Here is a 23,156-nt window from a genome sequence, read left to right as displayed (position 1 = left end):
TATGTAGCTGAGAACTCTCTGAGATCTCTCTTTGATCTCTTCTCTGATCTGAGGACACACTATATGAGCTCCCTGCAGCCCTATTTATAGATTATAGGTGCTGGTTACAAACATGTCACATTAGGATTCCTAAAACTATTAGAACAAGGAAAGAGAGCTAGCTTTTCTATTCCTAACTAGAATAGAACTTACTTTCCAGGTCTAAATCAATAGGAATAACTGTTCCTATTCCAAAACCCATTAGGATAATCCTAATCAACTTGGACATATCAACGAGCCAAATTCACAACAATATGATGCCGTGCCGGAGATTCTTGCTCTCTGTCATTGTTTTAGGTGTGTGTGTGAGAGAGAGAGAGATGGAGAGAGAGAAAGAGAGAGAGGGAGCGTTTGAGAGGAGTCGAGAGAGAGAATATGTTGGGAGAGTAGTTTGTTAATTAAAATGATGGTAAAATTGTCATTGTCATTTAAATTGGGTAAATGGGGTTAAAAACTCATTGGTGGAGTAAGTGGGCAATTTTTAGGCTGAAATTGGGTAAGTGGTCACGACCCCTATATTTAATAAGATATATATGCTTTAATGAGTATGTAGTGAAATTGGAAAATGAAAATAGATAAGGAAAATAATAAGGAATACAATCTAATATTATTGAATTGGAAAGTCTACATAAAATAAATGTAATTTTTTTATATATAATTATTGTCCTTAATAGTCATTTTATAGTAGGTTATATATGTCATTTAATAATTCATAATAGAATAAGGTCAAGTGAGTGAGCAGATTTGAAGATCCTAATAGAAACTCTCTAAGTTATGGGACAAAAAGCAAAGAAAAACCAATTAGCCATGCGGCCCAAGCCTTGTGCAGTACGACCCACTTTTAATAGCCTGTGTATTTGATTATATTGACATGTAATACTACCAAGATGCAATCAGTCAGAAGCTCTCTCACTTTGGAAAGTGCAAAGAAAATTAACGGTTGCTCATCAGTTACCGCCTCCATTGCACAAGCCAACCAAGTCCATCATTGTTGAATATAACACTTCCAGGGATAGATGGCCCTAGAACTTCCTAGACTCGGATGCACCCTCAGAGATGTCTATATTGAGTTTTTATTCTTCTACAAAACCATCCTCCATGACCAACCACCACGAGATGCATCCTTCACTATCTTCTGGATCCACATGTGCCACCAAGCTCAGTGTTTCGCCCTGCTCCAGCTCGAAAGACAAACATAGGAAGTCCCGGTCTGCTTTTATTCCAACCATTCGAGCTTCTTCGCGGAGCCAGCAAATAACTTGGCTTGCAACCTGATGCCAAAGTCCACAATTTTACTTACACTAGAATCCAGGTTACCAAATGCAACTGATTCATGTTGCACATAATCGGATAGGCTTGATTAATACCACTGAAACCACGTTTAGAAATATAACAATTACCTGTTGCAAGATTATTACAGGAAGATCTGCCAAGTCACAGTCGTATCTGTTCATTGAACAGATTTCCTGGGAATCCCTTTAACAGGGCTACAACATTAGGACCAAAAGGATAAGGAAAACAAGGGGGGGGGGGGGGGGGGGGGGGGAATAGAGATGGTACCCGGAAGCATTGTAGCTTAGTGGCGGCAGACACAGCAAGATCAGAGAGAGCTTCATTAGGAAATGGCCTCGGCCGGGTCATGCTAGCTACTGTAACTGCATCATTAGCTTCCACCTATACATAGACAAGATAAAACAAGGTGGGTCTGCAGTCAACTTTCATTAGCATCAGAAGTGTGACTCCTTAAATTGAGTATCCCCCTTAAAAGATGAATAAAAGTTGAAACAGAAAGGGCTAGCTACATCCCTTACATAAGGCGATCATGTCAAAAACAAAAAACTAATGGTAATGCATACTATCAGAGCCTAAGCATCAATTAGCTGCACTATGGAAATGATAGCACTGATATATAACAAAAAAAAACTTTGATTTATAAATGCTTCCAATCCTTTTCTTTTCCAAGAAAAAAGAAAACAGAAACACACACGCACAAAAACACAATGTGATGAATGCGAGAGTAGCTTTGAAAAGCTTAAGGCTTGATTAGTGTCAGCTCAGATATTAGCGTTGCCTTCTAGTTCAGGGACACAGGTAGTTTATAGTGATGCATCCCAAGGGTTCCTGTTTGTATCTTAGTGCAGGATGATCAAGTAATAGCTTCTGCATCCAAACAGTGAAAACCCTATTTGGACAAAAGAATTGGAACATTTCTCAGTTTATGAGCCTCATCCTTGCGCCACGCCATTCTAATCTTCTGTTCATCAAATATCTCCATTATATTCTACAACAGTATATCATGCAACCATTGTATTCTCTGCTTATCTTACATTCTCTCAGCAACGTAATTCCGTATTTGTAACATCCAAATCATGCAAAGCAATCCTTAACTTGTATTCCGAAACAAAATTCTGCTTGACCAAAGCTATCCTTATCTTCTTCTAAGCTCCAAACCTATCTCCTATGGCTAAAGCTAGTCTGAGTACACTATATTACTGAACTCAAACCCGATTCAACAACTCACATTCCGAAGCAGAAATGCAGTATATTGATTTTCAATCATAATCAATTCATTAATAACACGATCATGATTACTAAACTGAACCCAAAAATAAAAGATGTATAACTGAGCTGAGAGAAGAGAGACTTGCAGTGTAGATGAGATCGATAATGACGGAGAGCTCTCTTGATGAGGCAACTGTAGCTTCTCCACCATGCTCTGTAACTCCCATTGCGCCGCCGAGCTCTCTCTGGACCGCTTCTTCTTCTTCTTCTTCTTCTCCTCGTCCTTCTCCACCGCCCAGGAGAAGTCGATTCTCCGTATCAGCGACTCCCGCTTCTCCTCGTAACCTACATCGCTGTGTGAAAAAGCCAAAATCAAAGCTTCTGCTTCGGAAATAAGCAGAACGAAGAAGAGTGAAAGTGAGAAGGCGGAAGGACGGTTACGGTGGAAATCGTTCGAGGCCGTTTTCTTCGATGAGGTCTGGGCGCTTGATAGGGAGCTTGTCCAGAGAGACTTCCAGTTTTCCGGTCATAATTCGGTCTCCTCCGGTGAGCTTAGAAATTGGTGTTGGGGACGTTCAGGCTCGTCAAAAAGACATATATGTCCCTACTAGACTTCGCGCTAAAATGCGCTCATTAGTTTTACCTTTTTATCTTTCAATTTTCACATTTTACTTTAAGACTATTTCGAGATTAGTAGCTAGTACTAATATATATGAATTGTCTTGCATTTGCTAATACATATGGGTAACTTTCTTCTTTTGAGGGGTGTAACAAGTTCTGCCCCTTAATAGTCATCTCGAGTTTATTGGGGGAAGAAGAGACCACTCATAACTTGGCGGGGGTTGACATACCTTTCCATGCCAGTTTGATAGTTCGAAGATGGACGAGGGGGACATGATATATAGATTGTTTCAAAGTTCAATTCATGCCTCTTCGATCGCAATATCGCATCTTCGAATACCAAACTAACCCCTCCTGTGTCCAGACCCTCGATCTTGGTTGCTTTTTGCTCTAATAACTTGTGTATTGTAGTTATGTGAATCTTCTGCATGTGTTGGTACATTTTATGTTCATCTTCATCTTCTGTGTGCTCCTTTTTATTAGTGTTGATTTAAGGATGAATGTAGGTGTGGTTAATTCTTAATTGGTCTTCTTTTGGACATTGATGTGGGACCTGATTTTTCCCAAGGGAAAGCTTAACTACTATGAATTAGAGCTTTATTGTGTGGAAAATACCAATGGAATGAAAGAAAGTAAAATCATGTGAAGCTCACAGCCATGACTTGCTTTTGAAACCCCACAAAAGGACTCAGCCATGCCTTGTCCCCCAAGTTGGGAAAAAACTTCTTTCAACATCCATCCCATTCATTCCTCCTCAAAAAGGAAAAGTAGTCTCATCATTCTCAACTTAGTGCTCAGAATAATTGGTTTCAGTTCATGCATCACATATATAACACACTGAAAATTCCAAACCAGAGCTCCTACTCTGCAAGAGTAGTCCAAGATAATAAAACCCCTACTGTGGAAAATAATGAAGTTGCTAAGGTGAATGGACTTGTTTATCGTGGACTTGTTTTTTTTCTCTATGATGGAGACTGAGTGAGGGCAAAAGATGGATGACTTTTCTGAGAACGATAAGGTTGAATTAGGCAGCTCATACACAGGAGTCCAGTTTTTGTTTGATTTTAATTCCAAGAATAAGTTAAACATGAAAAGATAGAAAATTTGGTCACAATGCCAAACATCTATCAATTCACATGCAAGATTTTTATGCACAAAAACTATTGAAAAGTCTAATTATTCCCCATCACAAGATTGTGAGCTAGGGACTAACAATAGAAGAGGATTAGTTAATTCAATCATATACGTAGCTATCTCCCTAATACGTCTTCAAAGATTGGTTAGTGGAACTTTATTAAATTTGATCTCTTGCTTTGGGAGATTTAGATTAGGAGTAATCCAATCATGGGACTAGAAAAAAGAACAAAACGATAAATAAGTGTGAGCTAATGGTCTTGTTTTGTTAGTTTAATAACAAGTTAAAGCAACTAGCCAAAAAGGTTAGACAGATGGTTAGGAGTTCAGCACATGACTTAGGTGCACATCCCTTCTAGAAATGGTTGAAACTTGAAAGAATGCATGTGTGAATTCGAAATTTTAACAACTATTTTGCGTGCCCTCTTATGCAACACTACATTTATTTTGCTCCTTGTTTTTATAAACATTTTTATTTTTTGACAGATTTTTATTAATATATATTTGTTTATTAACATAACTCGATAATTTGAAAACCATTTGGTTTATTAACATAAAACGATTTGAATAAGCTGGTTATCATAATCCAATCACAGGAAGAAGATCTATCGTATCCATGGACGCGATCATCACCCATCAACAAGTCGATGACTAAATATGTATCATGAATTATAGTGACCAAGTTACCCTTTGCGGAGTGGGGAGGCAAATGATCAAATGATGTGCAGTGGGTCAAACACAACACAATACTGGGAAATCTTGTATATTAATGGCATTTGGCACTTGATGGGGTTGTGTTGTGATTTGTGAAGCTGTGGGACCAATGGGGCACCACAAATTTTTATTTTGAATATTTGTCCATATTCTTCTCTTTTAGTGCAACCAGACTAAACCTTCAACATGAGCTTTCAACCCTCTCTCTCTGTCACATTTCCCACTCTCTCTTTCCTCAGACTCAAACAACAGCTATCTTCCAACTCTTTGGTTGTGAACTGTTTTCTTCAATTTCTTTCAGGAAACAAGTCATTCATTCATTCATTCAAAGCCTCTCTCTTTCATTGATTCTTTAATGGTTTAGGTTTGCTTTGCTTTTCTTTTCCCCATCTCTTGTTTCTTGAACACGGTCTTGTGCTTGGTAGGTTGTGCCAATGAGGTGAGAAATGGGCCCTAAACTCCACTGAAGATTTAATGGTGAGAGGGATCTCCATCTCTTGCTTGAGTGCTCTCTTTGCCCCCTAATTTTGTGCTGTCTAGCATTTCATGGTTTTGGCCCTTTTGGGTTTTCTTTCTTTTCATCTTTTTATTGTAAAGATAAGATCTTTGGGTTTCTGATTATTCCCTTTGGATGCCTTGGCTTGTGATTTTTAAGGCTTTTCAATGTGGGTTTTTGAGGTAATGAATTGAACAATGTTGGGTGTGGCTTGTTTCCAACTGGGGGTTGACTCTGGTTCACTGGCTCTGTGCCTGTAATGGTTTGAGCTTGCGATTCTGAAGCTGGTTTTAGGTCAACTATGAGCTATTTTCAGAGGGCTTCTTGACTACTGGAGGTGAATTTGGGACATCTTTAGGTTACTTACTTGGAGGATTAATCAATAATTCTTTGTAGCTTGTGGAGAATTTCGAGATTTGAGGTCATATTTGAAGTTGAACTTTGGTGGTATTGATGACAATTGTTGGCTTATGCTGAATAAACCAGTCTGAGCTTATGATGAATAGAGTTGTAGGTCATTATGATTGAAAGAGATAGGTATTAGACTTCTGAAGTGGAGTTTTTGTGGTAAATCGGGTCTTGCAGGTGTTGAAGGAAGAAAAGATGGACAGAAGAAGAATGATACAGCCTCCATTGGTAAACTTTTTTGTCAAATTTTTCTGCTATTGGAATGTTTTGCTTCCTAGAATCATAGCATAATCTTTTTCATGAAAGGGAAATATGGATACATACTGGGCTTTGATTTCTTTTTCAAGCTTACATTTTCAAATTGATTGATTTTCATGTCTCATGAGTGTGTATGTTATAATTGCTTCCAGTCATTTCTACAAATTTTGTCTAGACGAGGAAAGACTCATGAGAGCTACTCTACCGCCCTCCATAGTTTACTTTTAGTTCAAAGATTTAGAATTTGCCTCTCTTCCTGAATACAATTAGTTATTATATCAACCTTAGCTTGAAAATATCTCCTGTTCAAGCATCTATGACTAAGTTTTCTTTAAGAAGTCAATAGATCCATTAAGGTCATCTGCTCTCCTTCAATCCAGGGAGACTCTTGCCTGCCTTGTCAAATGGTGATGAAAATTTATTGGCACAATCATTCTTAAGTGCTGTATTGCCATGTGAGGTCAATGGAGTCTTTGAGGGGGGGGGGGGGGAGGTATGCTGGATTGGTTCCAATTTCCAACTACAATCTGAATTTTCTTTAGTCATGCAATTATCTGCATGGTTTGCCTAGTCCATGAGAGGTATTAAAAATGATAAAGGAAGAGTAGTTGGACATCAAGATCACAACAGACAATCTTCTATTTGTTGGTACAAGTGGATGTAAATTTTGGCTTCTTGCTAGATTGAAACTTTACATTTTATTATTTCGTCTCTTGTTGGTTTCCAGGTTTGTATGAACTGTTGACAGTTGGTTTTAAGTGTGAGATTAATGTTTTACTGTTTAAACATATGGGAGTCAAACAGATGGATTGGTACAAATATGCTTGTCTCAGTTTGAGGCTTCGTTTTCTGAGCTGTCATGGAATTCTGTTTGGTAACTGCTATGGCTTTCATATGCCTTGGAAATTGGCTGCAAACCCCATTCATAATATTAGAGTAACAATTTGCACAAGTATTTGAAAGGAGCTCTAGTTTTCCTTCTGTCATGATAGACTCACAATCTGAAGTGTTAATCTCCGCAACAATTTGTCTTTCAAATTAGAAACAATGATAGAAATTATTCACAAGTAATTAATTATTACACATGTACCTTTCCAGGTGGATAGCACAGCATGTTTATGCAGAGTTGATGCTGGTCTTAAAACTGTTGCTGGAGCAAAAAAGTATGTCCCTGGGGCAAAGCTTTGTCTGCAACCAGACATTAAAGCATCCATTCATCCAACTAGAAGTAAGCCTGCACGTGGTGAGAGTAGCCGCAATCAATCCCCTCTTCTTCCTGGACTCCCCGATGATCTTGCTATTGCTTGCCTAATTCGGGTCCCAAGAGTGGAGCATCGCAAGCTCCGCCTAGTTTGCAAAAGATGGTACCGTCTTCTGGCTGGCAACTTCTTTTACTCCCTCCGTAAGAGCATTGGCATTGCTGAAGAATGGATATACTTGATTAAAAGAGATCGAGATGGGAAAATATCTTGGCATGCCTTTGACCCTGTATATCAGCTATGGCAGTCCCTTCCTCCTGTTCCTAAGGAATATTCTGAAGCTCTTGGATTTGGTTGTGCTGTACTCGGTGGCTGTCACCTCTATCTGTTTGGAGGAAAGGACCCTCTAAAGGGATCAATGAGACGAGTCATTTTTTACAGTGCCAGGACCAATAAATGGCATCGTGCCCCAGATATGCTTCGCAGACGACATTTTTTTGGCTCGTGTGTTATAAATAACTGCCTCTATGTTGCTGGTGGAGAGAATGAGGGGGTGCATAGGTCCTTGAGATCAGCAGAAGTCTATGATCCCAACAAGAATAGATGGTCCTTCATTTCAGATATGAGCACTGCAATGGTGCCTTTCATCGGGGTTGTCTACGAAGGCAAATGGTTCTTGAAGGGGCTTGGGTCTCATCGACAAGTCCTGAGTGAGGTCTATCAACCAGAAAATGACAGCTGGTACTCTGTGTATGATGGAATGGTTGCAGGCTGGAGGAACCCCAGTGCTTCTTTAAATGGGCATCTCTATGCTTTGGAGTGCAAGGATGGCTGCAAACTCAGAGTTTACGATGAAGCAACTGATTCTTGGAGCAAGCATATCGACAGTAAGATACATTTGGGTAACTCTAGGGCCTTGGAGGCAGCTTCCCTGGTTCCCCTTAACGGTAAACTTTGCATCATCCGAAATAATATGAGTATTTCGCTTGTTGATGTTTCGAAATCAAATGATGCTGGTGGAGCAAGTGCTGAACATCTATGGGAAACTCTAGCAGGCAAAGGGCAGTTCAGGACAATGGTCACAAATCTGTGGTCAAGCCTTGCCGGCAGAAACCGCCTCAAAAGTCACATAGTTCACTGCCAGGTTCTTCAAGCTTAGAACTGTAAATTGTATCGAAAATCAAAGGTGCTTTCTTTAGTTTATATGTTTTTGGATTAATGGACCATAAATGTTATATGTAGAAAAAGCCGAAGGATCGCCTTATTATATGGTATACCCATATAACATGGCGATCCTTGCTGGGTGGTCAAAGATGTTTATTTTTGTCCTTTGTTACAAACTTCTATATGAAACACAGGTTACTAAATTTCCATCCTGTTTGTTGTATTGCTGCAAGTGATTTATGACGATGGTCTCATTGCTATGTATTCGACAAATTTAATCAAGAAGATTCTCAAAACTGTTGACATGAATGAGAGCACAGAAATATTACATAGATCAAATACACAGGTTCTTTGCATTATGATTCGGTCAGCCCCTAATGCAAGTTATTTGCTCATGTCTTTTCTCATTTTCATCGCTACAAAAGAATAGTTTACAACAGACCTAATGATAACAACAGAGTAAAAAGAATAGCACTCCCTACAGATTCATAACATACAGGCAGGTGCTTATGCGGATGCGTGTTTACCCTGCCTCAGATCGTGACAGGAATGATCTTGCCAACGATAAGCACTTTTCCTTCTGCTTTTTGTATTCGTTGTATCGCAGGAAGAAGTAACCGAGATAATCAAACTTAATTGGAGAAAACTTCGCCTGCACAGGATTGACCAGAATATAAATAAAGATGAATTTGATTGATGGTTCCTGTGGAGGAGCATAACTAGAGAAACAGAGATATTACCTGGACTATTCCCCATAAAGCCCAGTACAAGTGCGAAGCTAACATATATGTATTTGCCTCAACATAGAGAGCTTCCAGATCTTTGTCTGATACCTGTTGATATTAAAACAATGGAATCAACAGAGTTTTACCAACTTGAATATGCTGAAACTTCTATAACAAATGGCACAGTGGATCTGAGAAAAAAAATATAATGACAGACAACTCCCACCCATTTGTTAATTTTCACAAATAACCAGGCTCAATATCTATATGTGATGTACCTCCTGTGGTTTGTCAGTTCCCAAATAATGCCTGAAGAAATGGTATTGTTCATCCTTGGTTGGGTATCTGCATGTAAACCACGTTCAAAGGTAATCTTATGTGGCTGACAACAGAGTATAAATAAATGAGAGAGAGAGAGAAACATACAAGCTGTAGTCACATTCATAGCCTGCATATTCATTAAAGTGATTCCCAATGTCAAAGCCTCTGTAATTGTATGATCCATACTCGAAATCAATGAAGTAGAGTTTCTCTGGATAATCATCGGACAAGAAATGTAAGTAAGAGCTAAAAAGCAGAAAACAATAAATATTAGTACATTTTATAAGTTAGGGAAATTATTCTTGAGCCAAATAAGCTAACAAACATTGAATCTATTTGGCCCCTATCGAACTTTTGTTCATTCAAAATGCATAAGAAGCTCATAATTTAAAGCAACAAGGCCAGAAACAACTCTTACAAACAATAGAAGGTAATGTAATTTGCAGGAGTCAGCAATAAGGAAGGCTAAAAAGAAGAGCACATAGTAGAATACCTTCTTCGTCATTAACCATTATATTTCCAGAAAGCAAGTCATTGTGAGAAAAAACCACTGGAGCATTAAAATGGCTAGTCAATTCCTGTTCCATTATCAGCAGAGGTATCTAGGATTAAACTTCACTAGAACACAATATACTGATAAAATCAGTAACAAGAACAACCAGGTAAACAATAATAGTGAAGGATACCTTGAGCTCAACGATTTCATTGTAAACTTCACTAAATGAAATAGTTTTGTAGATTTTCTGCTTCTCGCTGTCATCAAATTCAAGAGAAGAGGCTGCAACAAGGAGCCAACTCAACAATGAGAAAATTACACATATGAACTGAATTTAAAGTTAATAAGGATACTCTACAAAACAGACCACTTCTAATTGTCAAACTTCAACTTAGCTAGATGGAGGCGCGGAACACAGAGTATGGTAACTGATCATCAAACAAAAGATACCTTTCTCGTAGAACTTGAACATGTCAATCCACAGCTGAGGTTCCTTAGAACCTGGAATTTCCACCTGATGGAATCTGCGTAGTTCCCTGGCAATTTCGGCGGCCAGCTTTGGATTTCTCATGTCTGCCGAGATGGGAAGAATTTAAATCATGTCAATAGACTGATTCAGTTCACCAAGAACCCTGAAAATGCATATGATTTATTTCAATGAAAATGATCTTCTGTCTTGAAGTTTGTATACCAGTTTTGTATTGAAGCGAATGCCTCCAAAAACATTTGTGAAAATAAAGCTTTTACAAATATGTAGTTGACATCAAGAAATTAACTAAAAAAACAACCTGACAAGAAGAGCTTTTGAAGAGTAGATTTTTCTTATTTATGTCATACTGCTCTTTTTACATGTTTGCTTCCCATTGGAACTTCTTTCATTAAATATATGTTAGTTATCAAAGAAAAATATATTACCTACCTAATGAGACAAGTGTACGTGCATTTATAAACGACTGCACCATTCCATTTCCAAAAACTGCAAGCAAATTTGCACCAAACCCTGCAGCCGAGAGGTACTTGATCGCCTGAACAGATATGCCGCGAGCAATTACAAAGCGAAGCACACGTAAAATATCATCAACAATGTAAATGACGAAGGAAAAATTAATTTAGCAACCGGACTACAGCAGACAGTTACAAGTCATATATCAAGACCCTTCAGCAGATACAACTAATCTTAGCAACATTACCGATACCGAATTCCATTCTTTCACATCTTCCAGAAAATCCTAACAACAAAAATCCTTTCCAACAGCTACAGATGTTCACAAAAATTACCTGCAATTCTCTTTCGCGATTGATAACGTAATCGGTGTTAGGGCCATACAATCTGACTGTTACAGACACGTCATTTCCATCTTCCTCCTTCACGGTAGCCTTCAGTACTGCATGTATTGATGAACACAAACTCATCAAAACTAAACCGAATCACAATTTCACATAGATAAGCCATGATTCCTCTTATTAGCTTATACAAACCAATTCCGATAATCAAACACGCAAAAAAAAAAAAAAACACTCACACAGATTCGTGATGCCGCCGGAAACCGTCTCGACCGAGAAGCGAGAATCGTCCAAATTTGACCATTTCTCAAAAAGATCCTTGCACAACTCTCTGCAAATCAAAATTCCACAACAACATATGAATTCACACACATATCCAAGCTCATTCCAATACATGACAATCAAATCAAAACTTAACAAATCCGAATCACGCCGTCTAATTATTATTATTTTTTTTTTCCGATAACAGAAACCGGAAATAGAATATGAAAATGAAGCACCGGAAAATGTAGAGAGAGAGAGAGACGGACGTTATGAGCGGCGTGATTTGGGGGAGAGGGAGGGAAGGGTCGACGGAGAGAGAAGAAGTGGGGATTTGGATCTGAGAGCAATCTGGAGCTTCAGCTACTTCCCTCCCGTTCCAGATGTTCTTCACCGCTCCCATTTTCACCTTCAACGATTTTTCTTCTTCTCGTTTTCGATTTTTTTTTTTTTTAAAATTTTTTTTTCTTTTTTTTTTGCTTTGATTTTCAAGCGCAACGTTTTTAGGGAGCATTTCTCCAGGTTTATATAGAAGCGCCAGCGCCAGCTTTTCCGATTGGGCGGGCGTTGGTGAAATGACGGATGTGCCATCACTTTTCTTGGCCAGCTTTTCTTGGCATATGGCCGACCTTCTTTCTTTCTTTTCTTTTTTTCTTCCAATTTCATTTTATTTTTGGTTTTGACTTGTTTATTTTCTGAATTTTTGACTTGTATAAATTGGAAACCCTTACTTGCACTAGAAGGAATGAATGTCATTGAAGTCGTCGATATTGTTTTTCTAGCTTGTTGTAGTCTGAGTTTTCAGTGTATAAATAATATGTAAAATGTATTATGCGTGCACATAATTGAAATGAAATTGTTGTATAATATTATTTTATGCATTTTGTATATTAATATACTGCTAACATATTTTTTAAATTAAGATAACGTGTATAGACCGAAATGCTGATGATAATTGTTGGAAGCGTTTACTTTTTGATTATAGAATTGGAATTTTTCTAGTTTAATTTATATATCATTTGGGTTACTGTCACTATTTTAAGTACTTGGAATTCATCAATGCAATCTTTGACTTTATATGAGGCTCTTGGCCCTTAGTCAAGAGGCTACAAAACTTTCTTGTTACTTGGATTTGTTATTATATAAGAGAAAAATTCTTGCGTATGGCAGCCGCACCACGTGGCCGTGCGGCTGCCCAATCATAACCCACAAATTTTTTATTTCATTCCGAAAATGTCCTTGATTTTTAAAGGTGAAATACCCAAAATACCTCCATACTAAGGGTCTGATTGGTCAGCCCGTACCACGTGTACTTTACGTCTGCCGTACGCAAGACTTTCTCTATATAAGATTACCAACAAGTGCCCTTTTTGCATTGTCAATGTCGAAGGGTGATGAGAATGAGCCAGGTGTTGAATTGTGCCCTTTTAAAAAGGAGCTCTATTTAAAAAAAAAAACAAAAACAAAAATGAAAAGAACTTGATTTGCCATTCACTTTCACAATGATCAATCGAGAGATTCATTCAAGATCCTACTTGGATTAATTAAACATTGTATAAAGTATGAACGCGGTGAATTCACTCTAATGTGTTTTTGGAGCATATCATATCAAATCCACAAAGGCATAAATAATATCTCAGATCTTAAATTTGAATGAAATTATTAATTTAACGTATACAGTCACGCCTTAAAGGTTTAAGGAAAAAATCACTTTCGAGATTAAAGAGAAATCAAGTCAAAACAATACAGTGGTCCATAACGCAAACTCGTGAACACATATCCTTGTAAACACTACTCTTTTTTTGGACCTCTTCATATCATATACACAAACTCGTGAACAGTTATGGAGTTAATACCATAAACAAATGCATCTTTATACCTAATTGTATGCCGGCGCAGAAATTATCATAACCTCTTAACACAAATTGTAAACCTTGAAGGTTCGTTCTCTTTCAACTTTCGTGCCATAATGACTTTCTTGAAAATTATTTAAGACACGTCGAAGATATTAATTGTCGAAAATCTTTTTTCGAGAATCCACAAACAAGAAAAAAAAAAAGGGGCTGTGACCAGTTACCCATTTTTAGCCCAAAAAATGCCCACTTACTCCACCAAGAGTTTTTTAACCCCATTTACCCAATCTTACATCTATTGACATTTTAGCCCCTGTTAATTAAATTAAAACTCATCCATCTCTTATCAGTCTCTCTCTCCTTCCCAAACTCTCTCTCTCTCCCCCCGATCTCCACCTCCACTCTCTCTCTCTCTCTCTCTCTCTCCTCCCCATGATCTCCACCTCCGGTCTCTCTCTCTCTCTCTGATCGCCGCGCCGGAGATGCAGTCCAAATCTGAACACGACGATGAAGCTCCAGTCGGCGATCCAACGTTCTCGTCGCCGTTCGATTGATCGGCGATCCAGCCACTCCAACGTCCTCGTCGCAGTTCATCGGCAATGTGTCTACTGCCCCTAACGCTGCCCCTAAACCCTAAACTTAACACGAAGACATTATTTGGGGGCAGTAATGTGTCTACTGCCCCCCACTAAACCATTATTACTGCCCCCCACTAAACCATTAAAACTTGCCCCATTTTTGTGAAGGGTTCTGACTTCGTATGAAGACATTATTTGGGGGCAGTAATGTGTCTACTGCCCCCCACTAAACCATTAAAACTTGCACCAGTTAAGTGAAGGGTTCTGACTTCGTATGAAGACATTATTTGGGGGCAGTAATGTGTCTACTGCCCCCCACTAAACCATTAAAACTTGCACCAGTTTCAAGGATTCACAGTGTATTGCACTTTATCACAAACAAATCAACAAGAGATGATTACTGTCTCCTAAGAAAGACATTATTGGGTGGCACTAATGTGTCTACTGCTCCCCAATAGACCATCAAACATTACACCGCTTCCTATGTTTCGCAGATTATACAAGTTATTCACACTCAAAACAACAGATAATGTCTAAAAACCCACATTATGAGGGTCAATATTTTGTCTACTGCCCCCCACTAGACTGACACAAACAACACAATTTTTTTCATTTATCAACTACTGCAATTTAACACTACATTTACTTTGGAATAGCAGTTTTCAGTCCGTCAATAAATAAAGCAGTCATCATTGGCCCCCAATACAAAGTCTACTGGGGGGCACTAATGTTACAACTTTTATGGTTATGACTGCACAATAGCAGATAGCCATTTTCAGTCTGTCGTCGATTCCTTCAGAATGTCAACCCCGGCCTCGCCGAGCTTCTCAGCGACGAGGACCGTCGGCTTGGCGTCGAGCCTGGCAGCGGAGAGCACGACGACGAGTTTCGGCGCGGCGATGGCTAGAGCAGGCGTCGTGGGCGACCTGCCGGAGCGATGGAGGGAGGGAGAGAGAGATCCGACGTCTTCTGGAGAGAGAGAGAGAGAGAGAGAGAGAGAGAGAGAGAGAGAGAGAGAGAGAGAGAGAGAGAGAGAGAGAGAGAGAGAGAGAGAGAGAGAGAGAGAGAGAGAGAGAGAGAGAGCGGTGAGGGGGGAGGAGAGAGAAATCGGTGAGGGGGTGAGAGAGAGAGAGAGAGAAACTGAGAGTAGAGAGATTGAAGGAGAGGGCAAAAAAGTCCCAAAAATTAATAAAAAGAATTAATTGGGTAAAGGGGAAATAATCCCTTAGAGTGTTTTGGGTAAATGGGGTTTAAAAACTCTTAGTCGGGCAAGTGGGCACATTTTAAGCTAAAATTGGGTAAATGAGCATTTTACCCAAAAAAAATGTATAGCTAGGGCCAAACCCTTTATTCATTTCCTACCCGCTTCTTTTACCAAACCCGCTCTCCTCTTCTCGTGTTTACCAAAAACCCAGAGTGATATCACCGGCGACGGAGAGCTACGTACGTTTAAACTTAGCGACGGAGCAGCGTACCAATTCTGTGTTAAACGGGTTAACCCGCTCCGTTTAGGATTCGGGTTCGGGTCGAGAAGCAAATCAGACGACGACGACGACGATGCAGCGGCAGCTCTTGAACAAGCTCAGCTGGAGAGCCATCAATGGATTTGCTCAGTTCACTCAAAGGGTCAGTATTTCACTGCCTTTTGTTCTTACATTGCCTGAAACTTGCTCTCCATTTCTTTACGTATATTTTGGGTTTGATTGGTTTTGCAGAGAGCGATGCACGATAGGAACAAGAAGGCGATGGAGTTAATAGCCAAAGGGTGGAGCGCTCTGAAGGAAGTTGATAGAGTCATTGATTACTGCGAGCTCAATGATCGCCGCCTCATTCCTTTATTAAGGGTAAAGACCCAATTTTTGGATTCATATTACATTTTGGTGTGTATTTTTCTGGGTGGGGTTGAGTTTTGGTGGTGAAAACCAGGAGTCTTAAGGAGTTTGGAGGGTAATGTGGTGATGGGTTTTTTTGTTTTTTACTTTTTCAACATTGCTGTCAATGCCGGAGATGAAGTTAGAATTGGAAAACTAGTGGGAACCCAGAAAAAGGGATAGAAAGTTGGTGTCTTGATTAGCGATATGAAGATGTAGATTGTGAACTGACCTGCAAGTTAAAGCTTGGTTGAAATCGAAGCCTTGGACCAGAAGATAGTGTAGGTTTGATAAGGTTGAAGATGAAAGGAGCCAGAGAAGGGGTTATTGAATTGAAGATATGCTTTTGTTTATGAGAAAATGTGGAAATTGATCATTTGGGTTTCTGTCTTTCCGATGGTTTTGGCATTTGGTTTTGGAGGACAGGAAAGGAGTAATATTTATAATAAAAGGCTACTGGCATAAAATCAGTGATTTGCTTTCAATTGCCCTCATTAGTTAATTTGATGATTTAGGCTTCCAAATTTGAGGCAAGATATGGATATCATTCAAAGCAAATAGGGAAGGCTGGAGCATTACCCCCCTCCTTCCTTCTGCTCATACTATAGGGTTTTGTTAATAGAAAGAAAAAGTCTCTGTTCTGACACGATTGCTTTGATCACATCAGGCAGCAAAAGATAATTTTGAGTTGGCTCTAGAGACTGACAACTCAAATACCCATGCCAGGTATTGGTTGTCCAGATTGCATTTGAAATACCATGTCCCAGGGGCATGCAAAGCTATGTGAGTGTACTTCCTAAAAAGATTTATCGACTCTTTTCTTCATTATTTTGTGTCACTTCACTCATGGTGGTCTGCATTCCCAACATTACTACTGTGTGATGTATCATGGGGCATATAATCAAATAAAAAGATGTCATGTGATTGATAGTTTTGCTGTTTTCTTCATAACAGAGGAGCTGCTTTGTTAGTTGAAGCGGCAAATATGGGTGATGCAGATGCACAATATGAACTTGCTTGTCGTCTTAGAGTTGAGGTATAAACTCTAAGAAAATTGTATCATTGCTGCTCTTATCAAGCAATTTGTTTGTGCAGTATATTTAGTTTTTATGGGTTTTGTTCCCGATGTGTGAATTCTGATGACTCATGTGATAAAGTTTACCCTTTCAGTTGGGTTTTTCCCATTGTTTTGTTGTATTTTTTTGCCTCTGCTTTTACTTTTCTCTTTACTATTACTTTATGACGTTTGCGCTTGGGTGCTTTTTAGAATGAATATGTCCAATCGGATCAACAAGCTTTCCATTATCTGGAGAAGGCAGTTGACCAGGTAGGTTTTTACAACGTTGATGCAAATAATAGTGCTTCCACTATCTATTTCAAGGTCTAACTAGAGCTTGGTATTTTTATAGTTGCATCCTGGTGCTCTTTACCTTCTGGGTGTTGTGTATCTGACCGGAGACTGTGTCAAGAAAGATGTTGCCTCCGCCTTATGGTGTTTCCATAGGGCATCAGAGAAGGTAATAAAGCTCCTGTTGCATACCCAGTTTTGGACCATGTTGTCGTTGAGATTGATTACATTTGAACTGTTGTAGTGGTTATAGATTTTCATTAAATTTGATCTTTTCTAGTAGGTATAGAATTTTGTTGGGCAAAACCAGTGATCTCTGAATGGGCCTAGGTTACTTGATAGATTATTTTGTCATTTGAATATGTGAGCAACTTAAAAAGTTTACATTTTTGGCTTGAGCAGCACTGTCTTGTATTTACAAATGAGTGCTAAGTTGGTCTGACTCTCTCACTTCCTCTAATCAAGGAAGTGGCATTTTATATTTTATACTGTTAGCAATAATGGCATGCCTGAGTTCTACTTTATGTAGAAATGGAATTGGATGCTATCCCAATGTGGGAAGAAACAAAAATTGGGGGAGATACTGTTTGCACACCGTTAAAATTAGTCTGACAGAGTTATTATTTACAAAGTAAATATTTAGAAGTTTGTTACGTTTGATTCCGCTCAGACTCTGTACTGAGAATATCATTGTTTCTTCAACTAGTGCTCTGTTTTGAACTGTTCTTTTAATTTAATATATGCAGGGACATGCTGGTGCAGCTATAGCATATGGGTCTCTTCTTCTTCAAGGTCTGTTTCTCCCCACCATGCTTCTTTTATGTTATTGCAGAATAATCGTCAAGATTCCCAACGAATAACTGCAATATGTTAAGTTCTTGCCATAGATCCATTTCTATGTAGGGTGATTCTTTAAATAAAAATAATGGTCTGTTGCAGCCAGAACTTATATTTCCATTCCCATGTCATGAACTTTCAGTCTTAATAAGATATTTGCATGTCTTAGGTGTTGAAGTCCCAGAATCTGTGATGAACTTGACTTCAAAAAGGGGTACTTCAGCCAGAAAGGCAAGAAAAAATGCAGAAAGCCTTGTAAGAGACCAGGCAGGAATGGCAAGAGAGCGGTTTCAGATCGCTGCAAAAGCTGGATGTGATCTTGGACTGAAATGGTTGGAAAGACTTGACGAGGAAGAGAAGCATCTATTGACCGAAAATGAAATGGTAGAAAATGCCTGAGGAGGAAAGAAGGTGTGTTAATCGTTCAATATACCAACCAGATAAAGTTGTGGAGTTATCCTTGCGTGCCTAGCTGATTAGGGTCCATGTATACGTGGTACAATCCAACAAGAGAATTCCACTCCTGCTCTACTGAGAATGAAGCTTGAATGTCCTCAATTGTTGGATAGTTGTTGTCATGAATATAATCGTTATAGTGAATTTTGTATATATACCGGCATGTTGTACACTGTGGAATAGCCAAATGCTAGCACAAGTACTAGTGTTATTTTAGGCAGCAATGCGAGTACTTTTCTTTTTGTTTGATTTCAAATGCAATGGTTTTTTCTGAACTGTAAACGAAGTTCCGATTATAACTTGTTAGCAGTATTTTTCAGTGACCCTTGTATCTGATTGAATTGTGAGAACCAATACTTTCAAGTCTGAGTTGATCTTTCCTCTCCTTGCATCGAATCTAATTTGTGCCTGACCATGGTTTTCTTGGTTAGTTACGGACTAGGAATCTAGGAGTCAATGTGAGATTGTCAATGTTGCACTCCAAATGATGAGTCAGAGTGCTAAAATTTATCCCCTATAATTGGCTAGCAACCGAAATAAGTAAATAAATAAATAAAATTGAAATCCAATTGGCAATTATTTTGATTAACAGACCACCTTAATGGCCAAACTTTTAAGAAATTACTGGGCAACTCAGATCAAAGCAAAACTTTCACTTAGAAATTGCATTAGCTATACTGCATATCACATACAACCTCACAGAGTTCAATACATGTGCAGGTAAAGATTTATTTACAGGGACAGAGAAAAAAATAGGAAGCTGAGTCGGAGCTAGTATCCATAATAGCCAGCATTCCATTGGTTTGGATCTGCCTGAGCCTGGAAAATACAATCAGATACATATCAGTTGGGGTCAGTGTTGTCTGCAAATTCCATCAAGTTCTTATGTTAAAGCAAACCACCTGCTGCTGCTTGTTTGAAGGACTGCAACCCCAAGAAAGTTGGATATTTTGTTCCCCAAGCTGAGAATTGTTTAATCCTTGCAAAGCCTCTGCAGCAGGGCTCCTAATGTATCAAAGAGAAAAAAGAAAAAACAAGAGAATAGTCAATCTGTCTGATATTCAAACCCAAAACATATGAAAGAGTCAAATCAGTGTGGCAAGATCATGAGACAAAAAAAAAAAGAGTTGACAAGCCAATCAGCCTACCTGTCTGTGAACTGAACAAACCCACATCACTTGCCTGCTGGTGTCTTAACATGTACTAGCTCACCATACTGGATCATCAGTAATGTTAGCATCCAGATTTCCAACAAATATCTGCAGCAAAAAATTATTGAAGTCACAAAATGTTGCTGAAAGAGAAGTTTCCGAAAAAAAGCAAATGAAGTACCCACAGTTGTGTTATTGGAATCGGTCTTATTCTTTGCACCTGGAGAACTCTGATATGAAGCTGCATATGAAAAAGTAAATTTCAAATAACAAACTGATAGCCGCAGATGTTACCATATAAACGAAACAAACAAAAAGTTCAATATCCTATGGGGTGCCGAGCAGCACTCAAACATATCTTATGCTATAGTGCATAAAGAACTCGAACATACAAGGGAACATACTACACTACATTAGTACAACTTGATTATGCTTCAACCTAATCCTCGCAGTACTGTTTAGGAGTACTTGAGGAGCATTGGTATTTAAGGACCGGAGATGCATCATGCATGTGTGTGGATATGTGCCAAAAAATTAACATGCTATCAGTGCCAGCTAGAATCTTAACAACAAGATTCTGCATGGGCTTACTCATCAGATATTGGGTCCTTAAGATCCAGTCTAAGCCAGTTTAAATAACTCGGTAAAACCTACTGCAATACGGGTACAAAGAAAAAATATTTGAGAAATGAAAACCAGCCTAGAAGTACAGTTCCTGCCAATTGCTTGAAGCATGCACTTCAAACAGTATCCATTCTCGTGCACATGAGGCAATGCACATATAGTCAATAAATATATAAAGACAGCAGGGAGCCGTGCGTAAGGAAAAAGTGAATTTTTGGTCTCCTTACTAGAATGACAACAGGAGAATTTCTCTACCAATATACCGGTCAATCTAAGGTGGACCAAGAACAGACCACGGTGTAACTTCACAAGAAATTTCAACCAACTAAAAAATCCATAATGTAGCATAGCAAATGCCATATGAGAATAAAGGCCAATATGTTAAATGTGAAACTGACCTAAGTGAGGCCACGCGCTAAAAGCATATTCCTCAGTGCTTCCTGAAAATGGAAATACAGAGCATCCTTTCAGTGAATTAGTTGGACAAGTGAAACAAACACAGAAAATAACAACAGTAAGCTGTACATTTTATAAATAGACCAGCTTGAATGAACCAATGGACACAATGATGAGGAGATGCAGGCAGGCTCATGCCTTCAGTTTCTCTTAGCTCACTTGTAATTGAAATAATTAGAGGTAAGTAGAATGCACCTTGTATATATTGTTTGTGTATTTAAGAACATGCTCCCATTCTAGCATCAGCCTCTCCCCCTAAACCTGATGAATCATGACAATGTGTCAGTAACGTCAAATAGGCACAACGAAGCACAGCATAGACAACCTAGATGGCTTCCATTTCCTTACCGTGCATAGATTCTCTTCACACTAAAAATACGCACAACAGATATTAGGACCCGAAAACAATATTTATATAACAATATCAGCCATGCTAACTGTGTCATACCAGATGCAACAATAAAGCTCCCAACCTTTTAAATCCACATGTATTCATGACCTTTATTAGCTCTAGCAAGCCGTCCTTGTACATACATGCAAAGACGCTAGCATACGGATGAAAATTCGAAATTATTTAAAAATGCAGGATAACATAAAAAACAGTACCCAATACTCATAGGTTAGCGTGTATACCTGGCACTTCTTACCCAGCTGATCCCAAAGCAGAACAGATCTATCAAGAGAAGCAGAGATGAACCATTCTTTGCGAGAACATAAGCTAAGTTCTACATACATGTCAAGGACAGGCCACCATTTGAGTAGAACACATTGCTAGAACATAAGCTAAGCCCTAGAAACAAATTCAAAACACATTGCTTCAGTTCTACAGACATGTTACAGAACAGGCCGCCATTTGAGTAAAACACATGGCAACCACTTTAGAAACCATGCCAGAGCATGGAATTTGAAACAGTGGAAGTACTTATCTCATGTTCTGATGAAACGCGAGAAGCCTTGGCGATTCTGAATGCATAAATCATATGATGACTTGACTTCTAAGTTTCTTAGTAAACCACACAAGACGAAGACAATATTTGGAAACTGAAGTGGACAAAAAACTAAAACAAAGCCTTTAGATGTAGTCATCAAAACAAGAACTGATACTGTATCTTAACCGCAGAAGCTATAACGAGCTTTAAAAAGTGAGGGAAAGAAAAAAGAAAACAAAACTGAATTAGTCTTACACTGTGTTGAACCATATCCTATTCTGCCCACCATAGAAAAACAACCAAAACAACAATTGTTACAAGCACTGGTAAGCGCTGCATGAGGAAAAATAATCAATTTCATTAGAGAGACATTAACACAAGCCAATGATTATATTACACGCAAATGAAAACACAATTGGAGAAGAGAGAGTATCCAAATGGAAACAATAGGATCCAAAGGACCCACGGTGCCCTGCAAAATGAAGGGTTGATTGATGAGTTCCCCAAACCCTCACAGGAGATTCAGGAAGACAAAACTATTAAGATTAAGATGTTTAAACTATGTATTGCAACGAGGGGTTCATGATGCAACTAGGTAAAAAATAGGTGTTGAAAGACACCTTTTTTTTTTTAGGAGATGTTTAAACTATGTATTGCAACGAGGGGTTCATGATGCAACTAGGTAAAAAATAGGTGTTGAAAGACACTTTTTTTTTTTGAGAAGATGTTTAAACTATGTATTGCAACGAGGGGTTCATGATGCAACTAGGTAAAAAATAGGTGTTGAAAGACACCTATTTTTTTTTTTAGGAGATGTTTAAACTATGTATTACAACGAGTGGTTAGTGCAATTGTAACGAGGGGTTCATGATGCAACTAGGTAAAAAAATAGGTGTTGAAAGACACCTTCTTCTTTTTTAAGAGATGTTTAAACTATGTATTGCAACGAGGGGTTAATGCAATTGCAACAAGGAGTTCATGATGCAACTAGGTAAAAAATAGGTGTTGAAAGACTACCGATCAGAGGATAGAGAAATAATTTTTCTTGAAGAGTCTGCCCAATCCATGCTCAAGTTTTTTATCCAAAAAAACTCATATACTCGCATCATTTCTCCTAGAAAACAGCCATCAATAACGAGTACTTTCTCGTTTGCCTTCCATGAAGTCTTTCCGAGTCTTCTCCGCTGGTTATTAGCATGTTTAATAACATTTACTATAAAATGCAGGACACCAAGGCAAGTATCCGGATATGGCTTTCGCTGCCTCGATTACGAGTAGTAAACTGCACGGACTCATTTTGATCAACATTGTAGTTATACACTGCTTCCAAAGTCTTGTTTCTGATACGCTCAAAGTGAGTGTCAATTTAAACCCTGCATCAGATAGTAGTATAGAATAAGTAGGGTATCGTTCTAAGCCGGGGATTGGGGT

At 38.7% G+C, this 23,156-nt stretch overlaps 3 protein-coding genes, 1 long non-coding RNA gene and 1 pseudogene across 8 annotated transcripts; 2 read left to right on the top strand and 3 right to left on the bottom strand.

Annotated features, from left to right (window-relative positions):
* Positions 1-661: 661 nt before the first annotated feature.
* On the bottom strand, positions 662-3,210 carry LOC133726972 (mediator of RNA polymerase II transcription subunit 17-like; annotated as a pseudogene).
* A 1,957-nt stretch (positions 3,211-5,167) lies between these two features.
* LOC133710474 (F-box/kelch-repeat protein At1g55270-like) lies at positions 5,168-8,747 on the top strand. Its single transcript, XM_062136544.1, has 3 exons — positions 5,168-5,487; positions 6,092-6,142; positions 7,271-8,747. The coding sequence occupies exons 1-3, from the start codon at positions 5,485-5,487 to the stop codon at positions 8,528-8,530; spliced, it is 1,314 nt and encodes a 437-aa protein (XP_061992528.1). The 5' UTR covers positions 5,168-5,484; the 3' UTR covers positions 8,531-8,747.
* An 87-nt stretch (positions 8,748-8,834) lies between these two features.
* LOC133710479 (probable ethanolamine kinase) lies at positions 8,835-12,133 on the bottom strand. Its single transcript, XM_062136554.1, has 11 exons — positions 11,892-12,133; positions 11,601-11,692; positions 11,356-11,462; positions 10,997-11,102; positions 10,528-10,650; positions 10,268-10,359; positions 10,075-10,159; positions 9,687-9,792; positions 9,539-9,605; positions 9,276-9,368; positions 8,835-9,187 (listed from the first exon to the last, which is right to left on the bottom strand). The coding sequence occupies exons 1-11, from the start codon at positions 12,023-12,025 to the stop codon at positions 9,059-9,061; spliced, it is 1,134 nt and encodes a 377-aa protein (XP_061992538.1). The 5' UTR covers positions 12,026-12,133; the 3' UTR covers positions 8,835-9,058.
* A 3,246-nt stretch (positions 12,134-15,379) lies between these two features.
* On the top strand, positions 15,380-18,945 carry LOC133726971 (uncharacterized). The gene is made up of 8 exons (XM_062154602.1): positions 15,380-15,679; positions 15,769-15,897; positions 16,592-16,707; positions 16,879-16,960; positions 17,192-17,251; positions 17,334-17,441; positions 18,019-18,064; positions 18,279-18,945. The coding sequence occupies exons 1-8, from the start codon at positions 15,611-15,613 to the stop codon at positions 18,506-18,508; spliced, it is 840 nt and encodes a 279-aa protein (XP_062010586.1). The 5' UTR covers positions 15,380-15,610; the 3' UTR covers positions 18,509-18,945.
* A 305-nt stretch (positions 18,946-19,250) lies between these two features.
* LOC133735180 (uncharacterized) lies at positions 19,251-21,862 on the bottom strand. Of its 5 annotated transcripts, XR_009858832.1 has the most exons (9): positions 21,430-21,861; positions 21,245-21,341; positions 21,145-21,165; positions 20,866-21,057; positions 20,739-20,780; positions 19,902-19,957; positions 19,714-19,824; positions 19,468-19,570; positions 19,251-19,384 (listed from the first exon to the last, which is right to left on the bottom strand). It is a non-coding gene; the product is annotated as an uncharacterized LOC133735180 (long non-coding RNA). The 5 variants fall into 5 exon arrangements; XR_009858831.1 differs by having other exon boundaries at positions 21,145-21,341; positions 21,430-21,862; XR_009858830.1 differs by having other exon boundaries at positions 20,866-21,165; positions 21,430-21,862.
* Positions 21,863-23,156: the final 1,294 nt, after the last annotated feature.

Source organism: Rosa rugosa, chromosome 1, assembly GCF_958449725.1.
Source record: "Rosa rugosa chromosome 1, drRosRugo1.1, whole genome shotgun sequence".
NCBI lineage: Eukaryota > Viridiplantae > Streptophyta > Magnoliopsida > Rosales > Rosaceae > Rosa > Rosa rugosa.
The sequence above is the reverse complement of the archived record's forward strand: the minus strand, read 5'-3'. Positions and strand labels throughout refer to the sequence as shown.

Bases quoted from the DNA above. Each gene is read 5' to 3' on its own strand.
- LOC133710474 (XM_062136544.1), top strand. The intron at 6,143-7,270 runs GTAAACTTTTTT...GTACCTTTCCAG, and splicing joins GAATGATACAGCCTCCATTG to GTGGATAGCACAGCATGTTT.
- LOC133726971 (XM_062154602.1), top strand. From the start codon at position 15,611: ATGCAGCGGCAGCTCTTGAACAAGCTCAGCTGGAGAGCCATCAATGGA. The intron at 16,708-16,878 runs GTGAGTGTACTT...TCTTCATAACAG, and splicing joins CCAGGGGCATGCAAAGCTAT to AGGAGCTGCTTTGTTAGTTG. The intron at 18,065-18,278 runs GTCTGTTTCTCC...TGCATGTCTTAG, and splicing joins TGGGTCTCTTCTTCTTCAAG to GTGTTGAAGTCCCAGAATCT.
- LOC133710479 (XM_062136554.1), bottom strand. From the start codon at position 12,025: ATGGGAGCGGTGAAGAACATCTGGAACGGGAGGGAAGTAGCTGAAGCT. The intron at 11,103-11,355 runs GTAATTTTTGTG...ATATCTGTTCAG, and splicing joins ATCGCGAAAGAGAATTGCAG to GCGATCAAGTACCTCTCGGC. The intron at 9,188-9,275 runs GTAATATCTCTG...AATCCTGTGCAG, and splicing joins CTTTATGGGGAATAGTCCAG to GCGAAGTTTTCTCCAATTAA.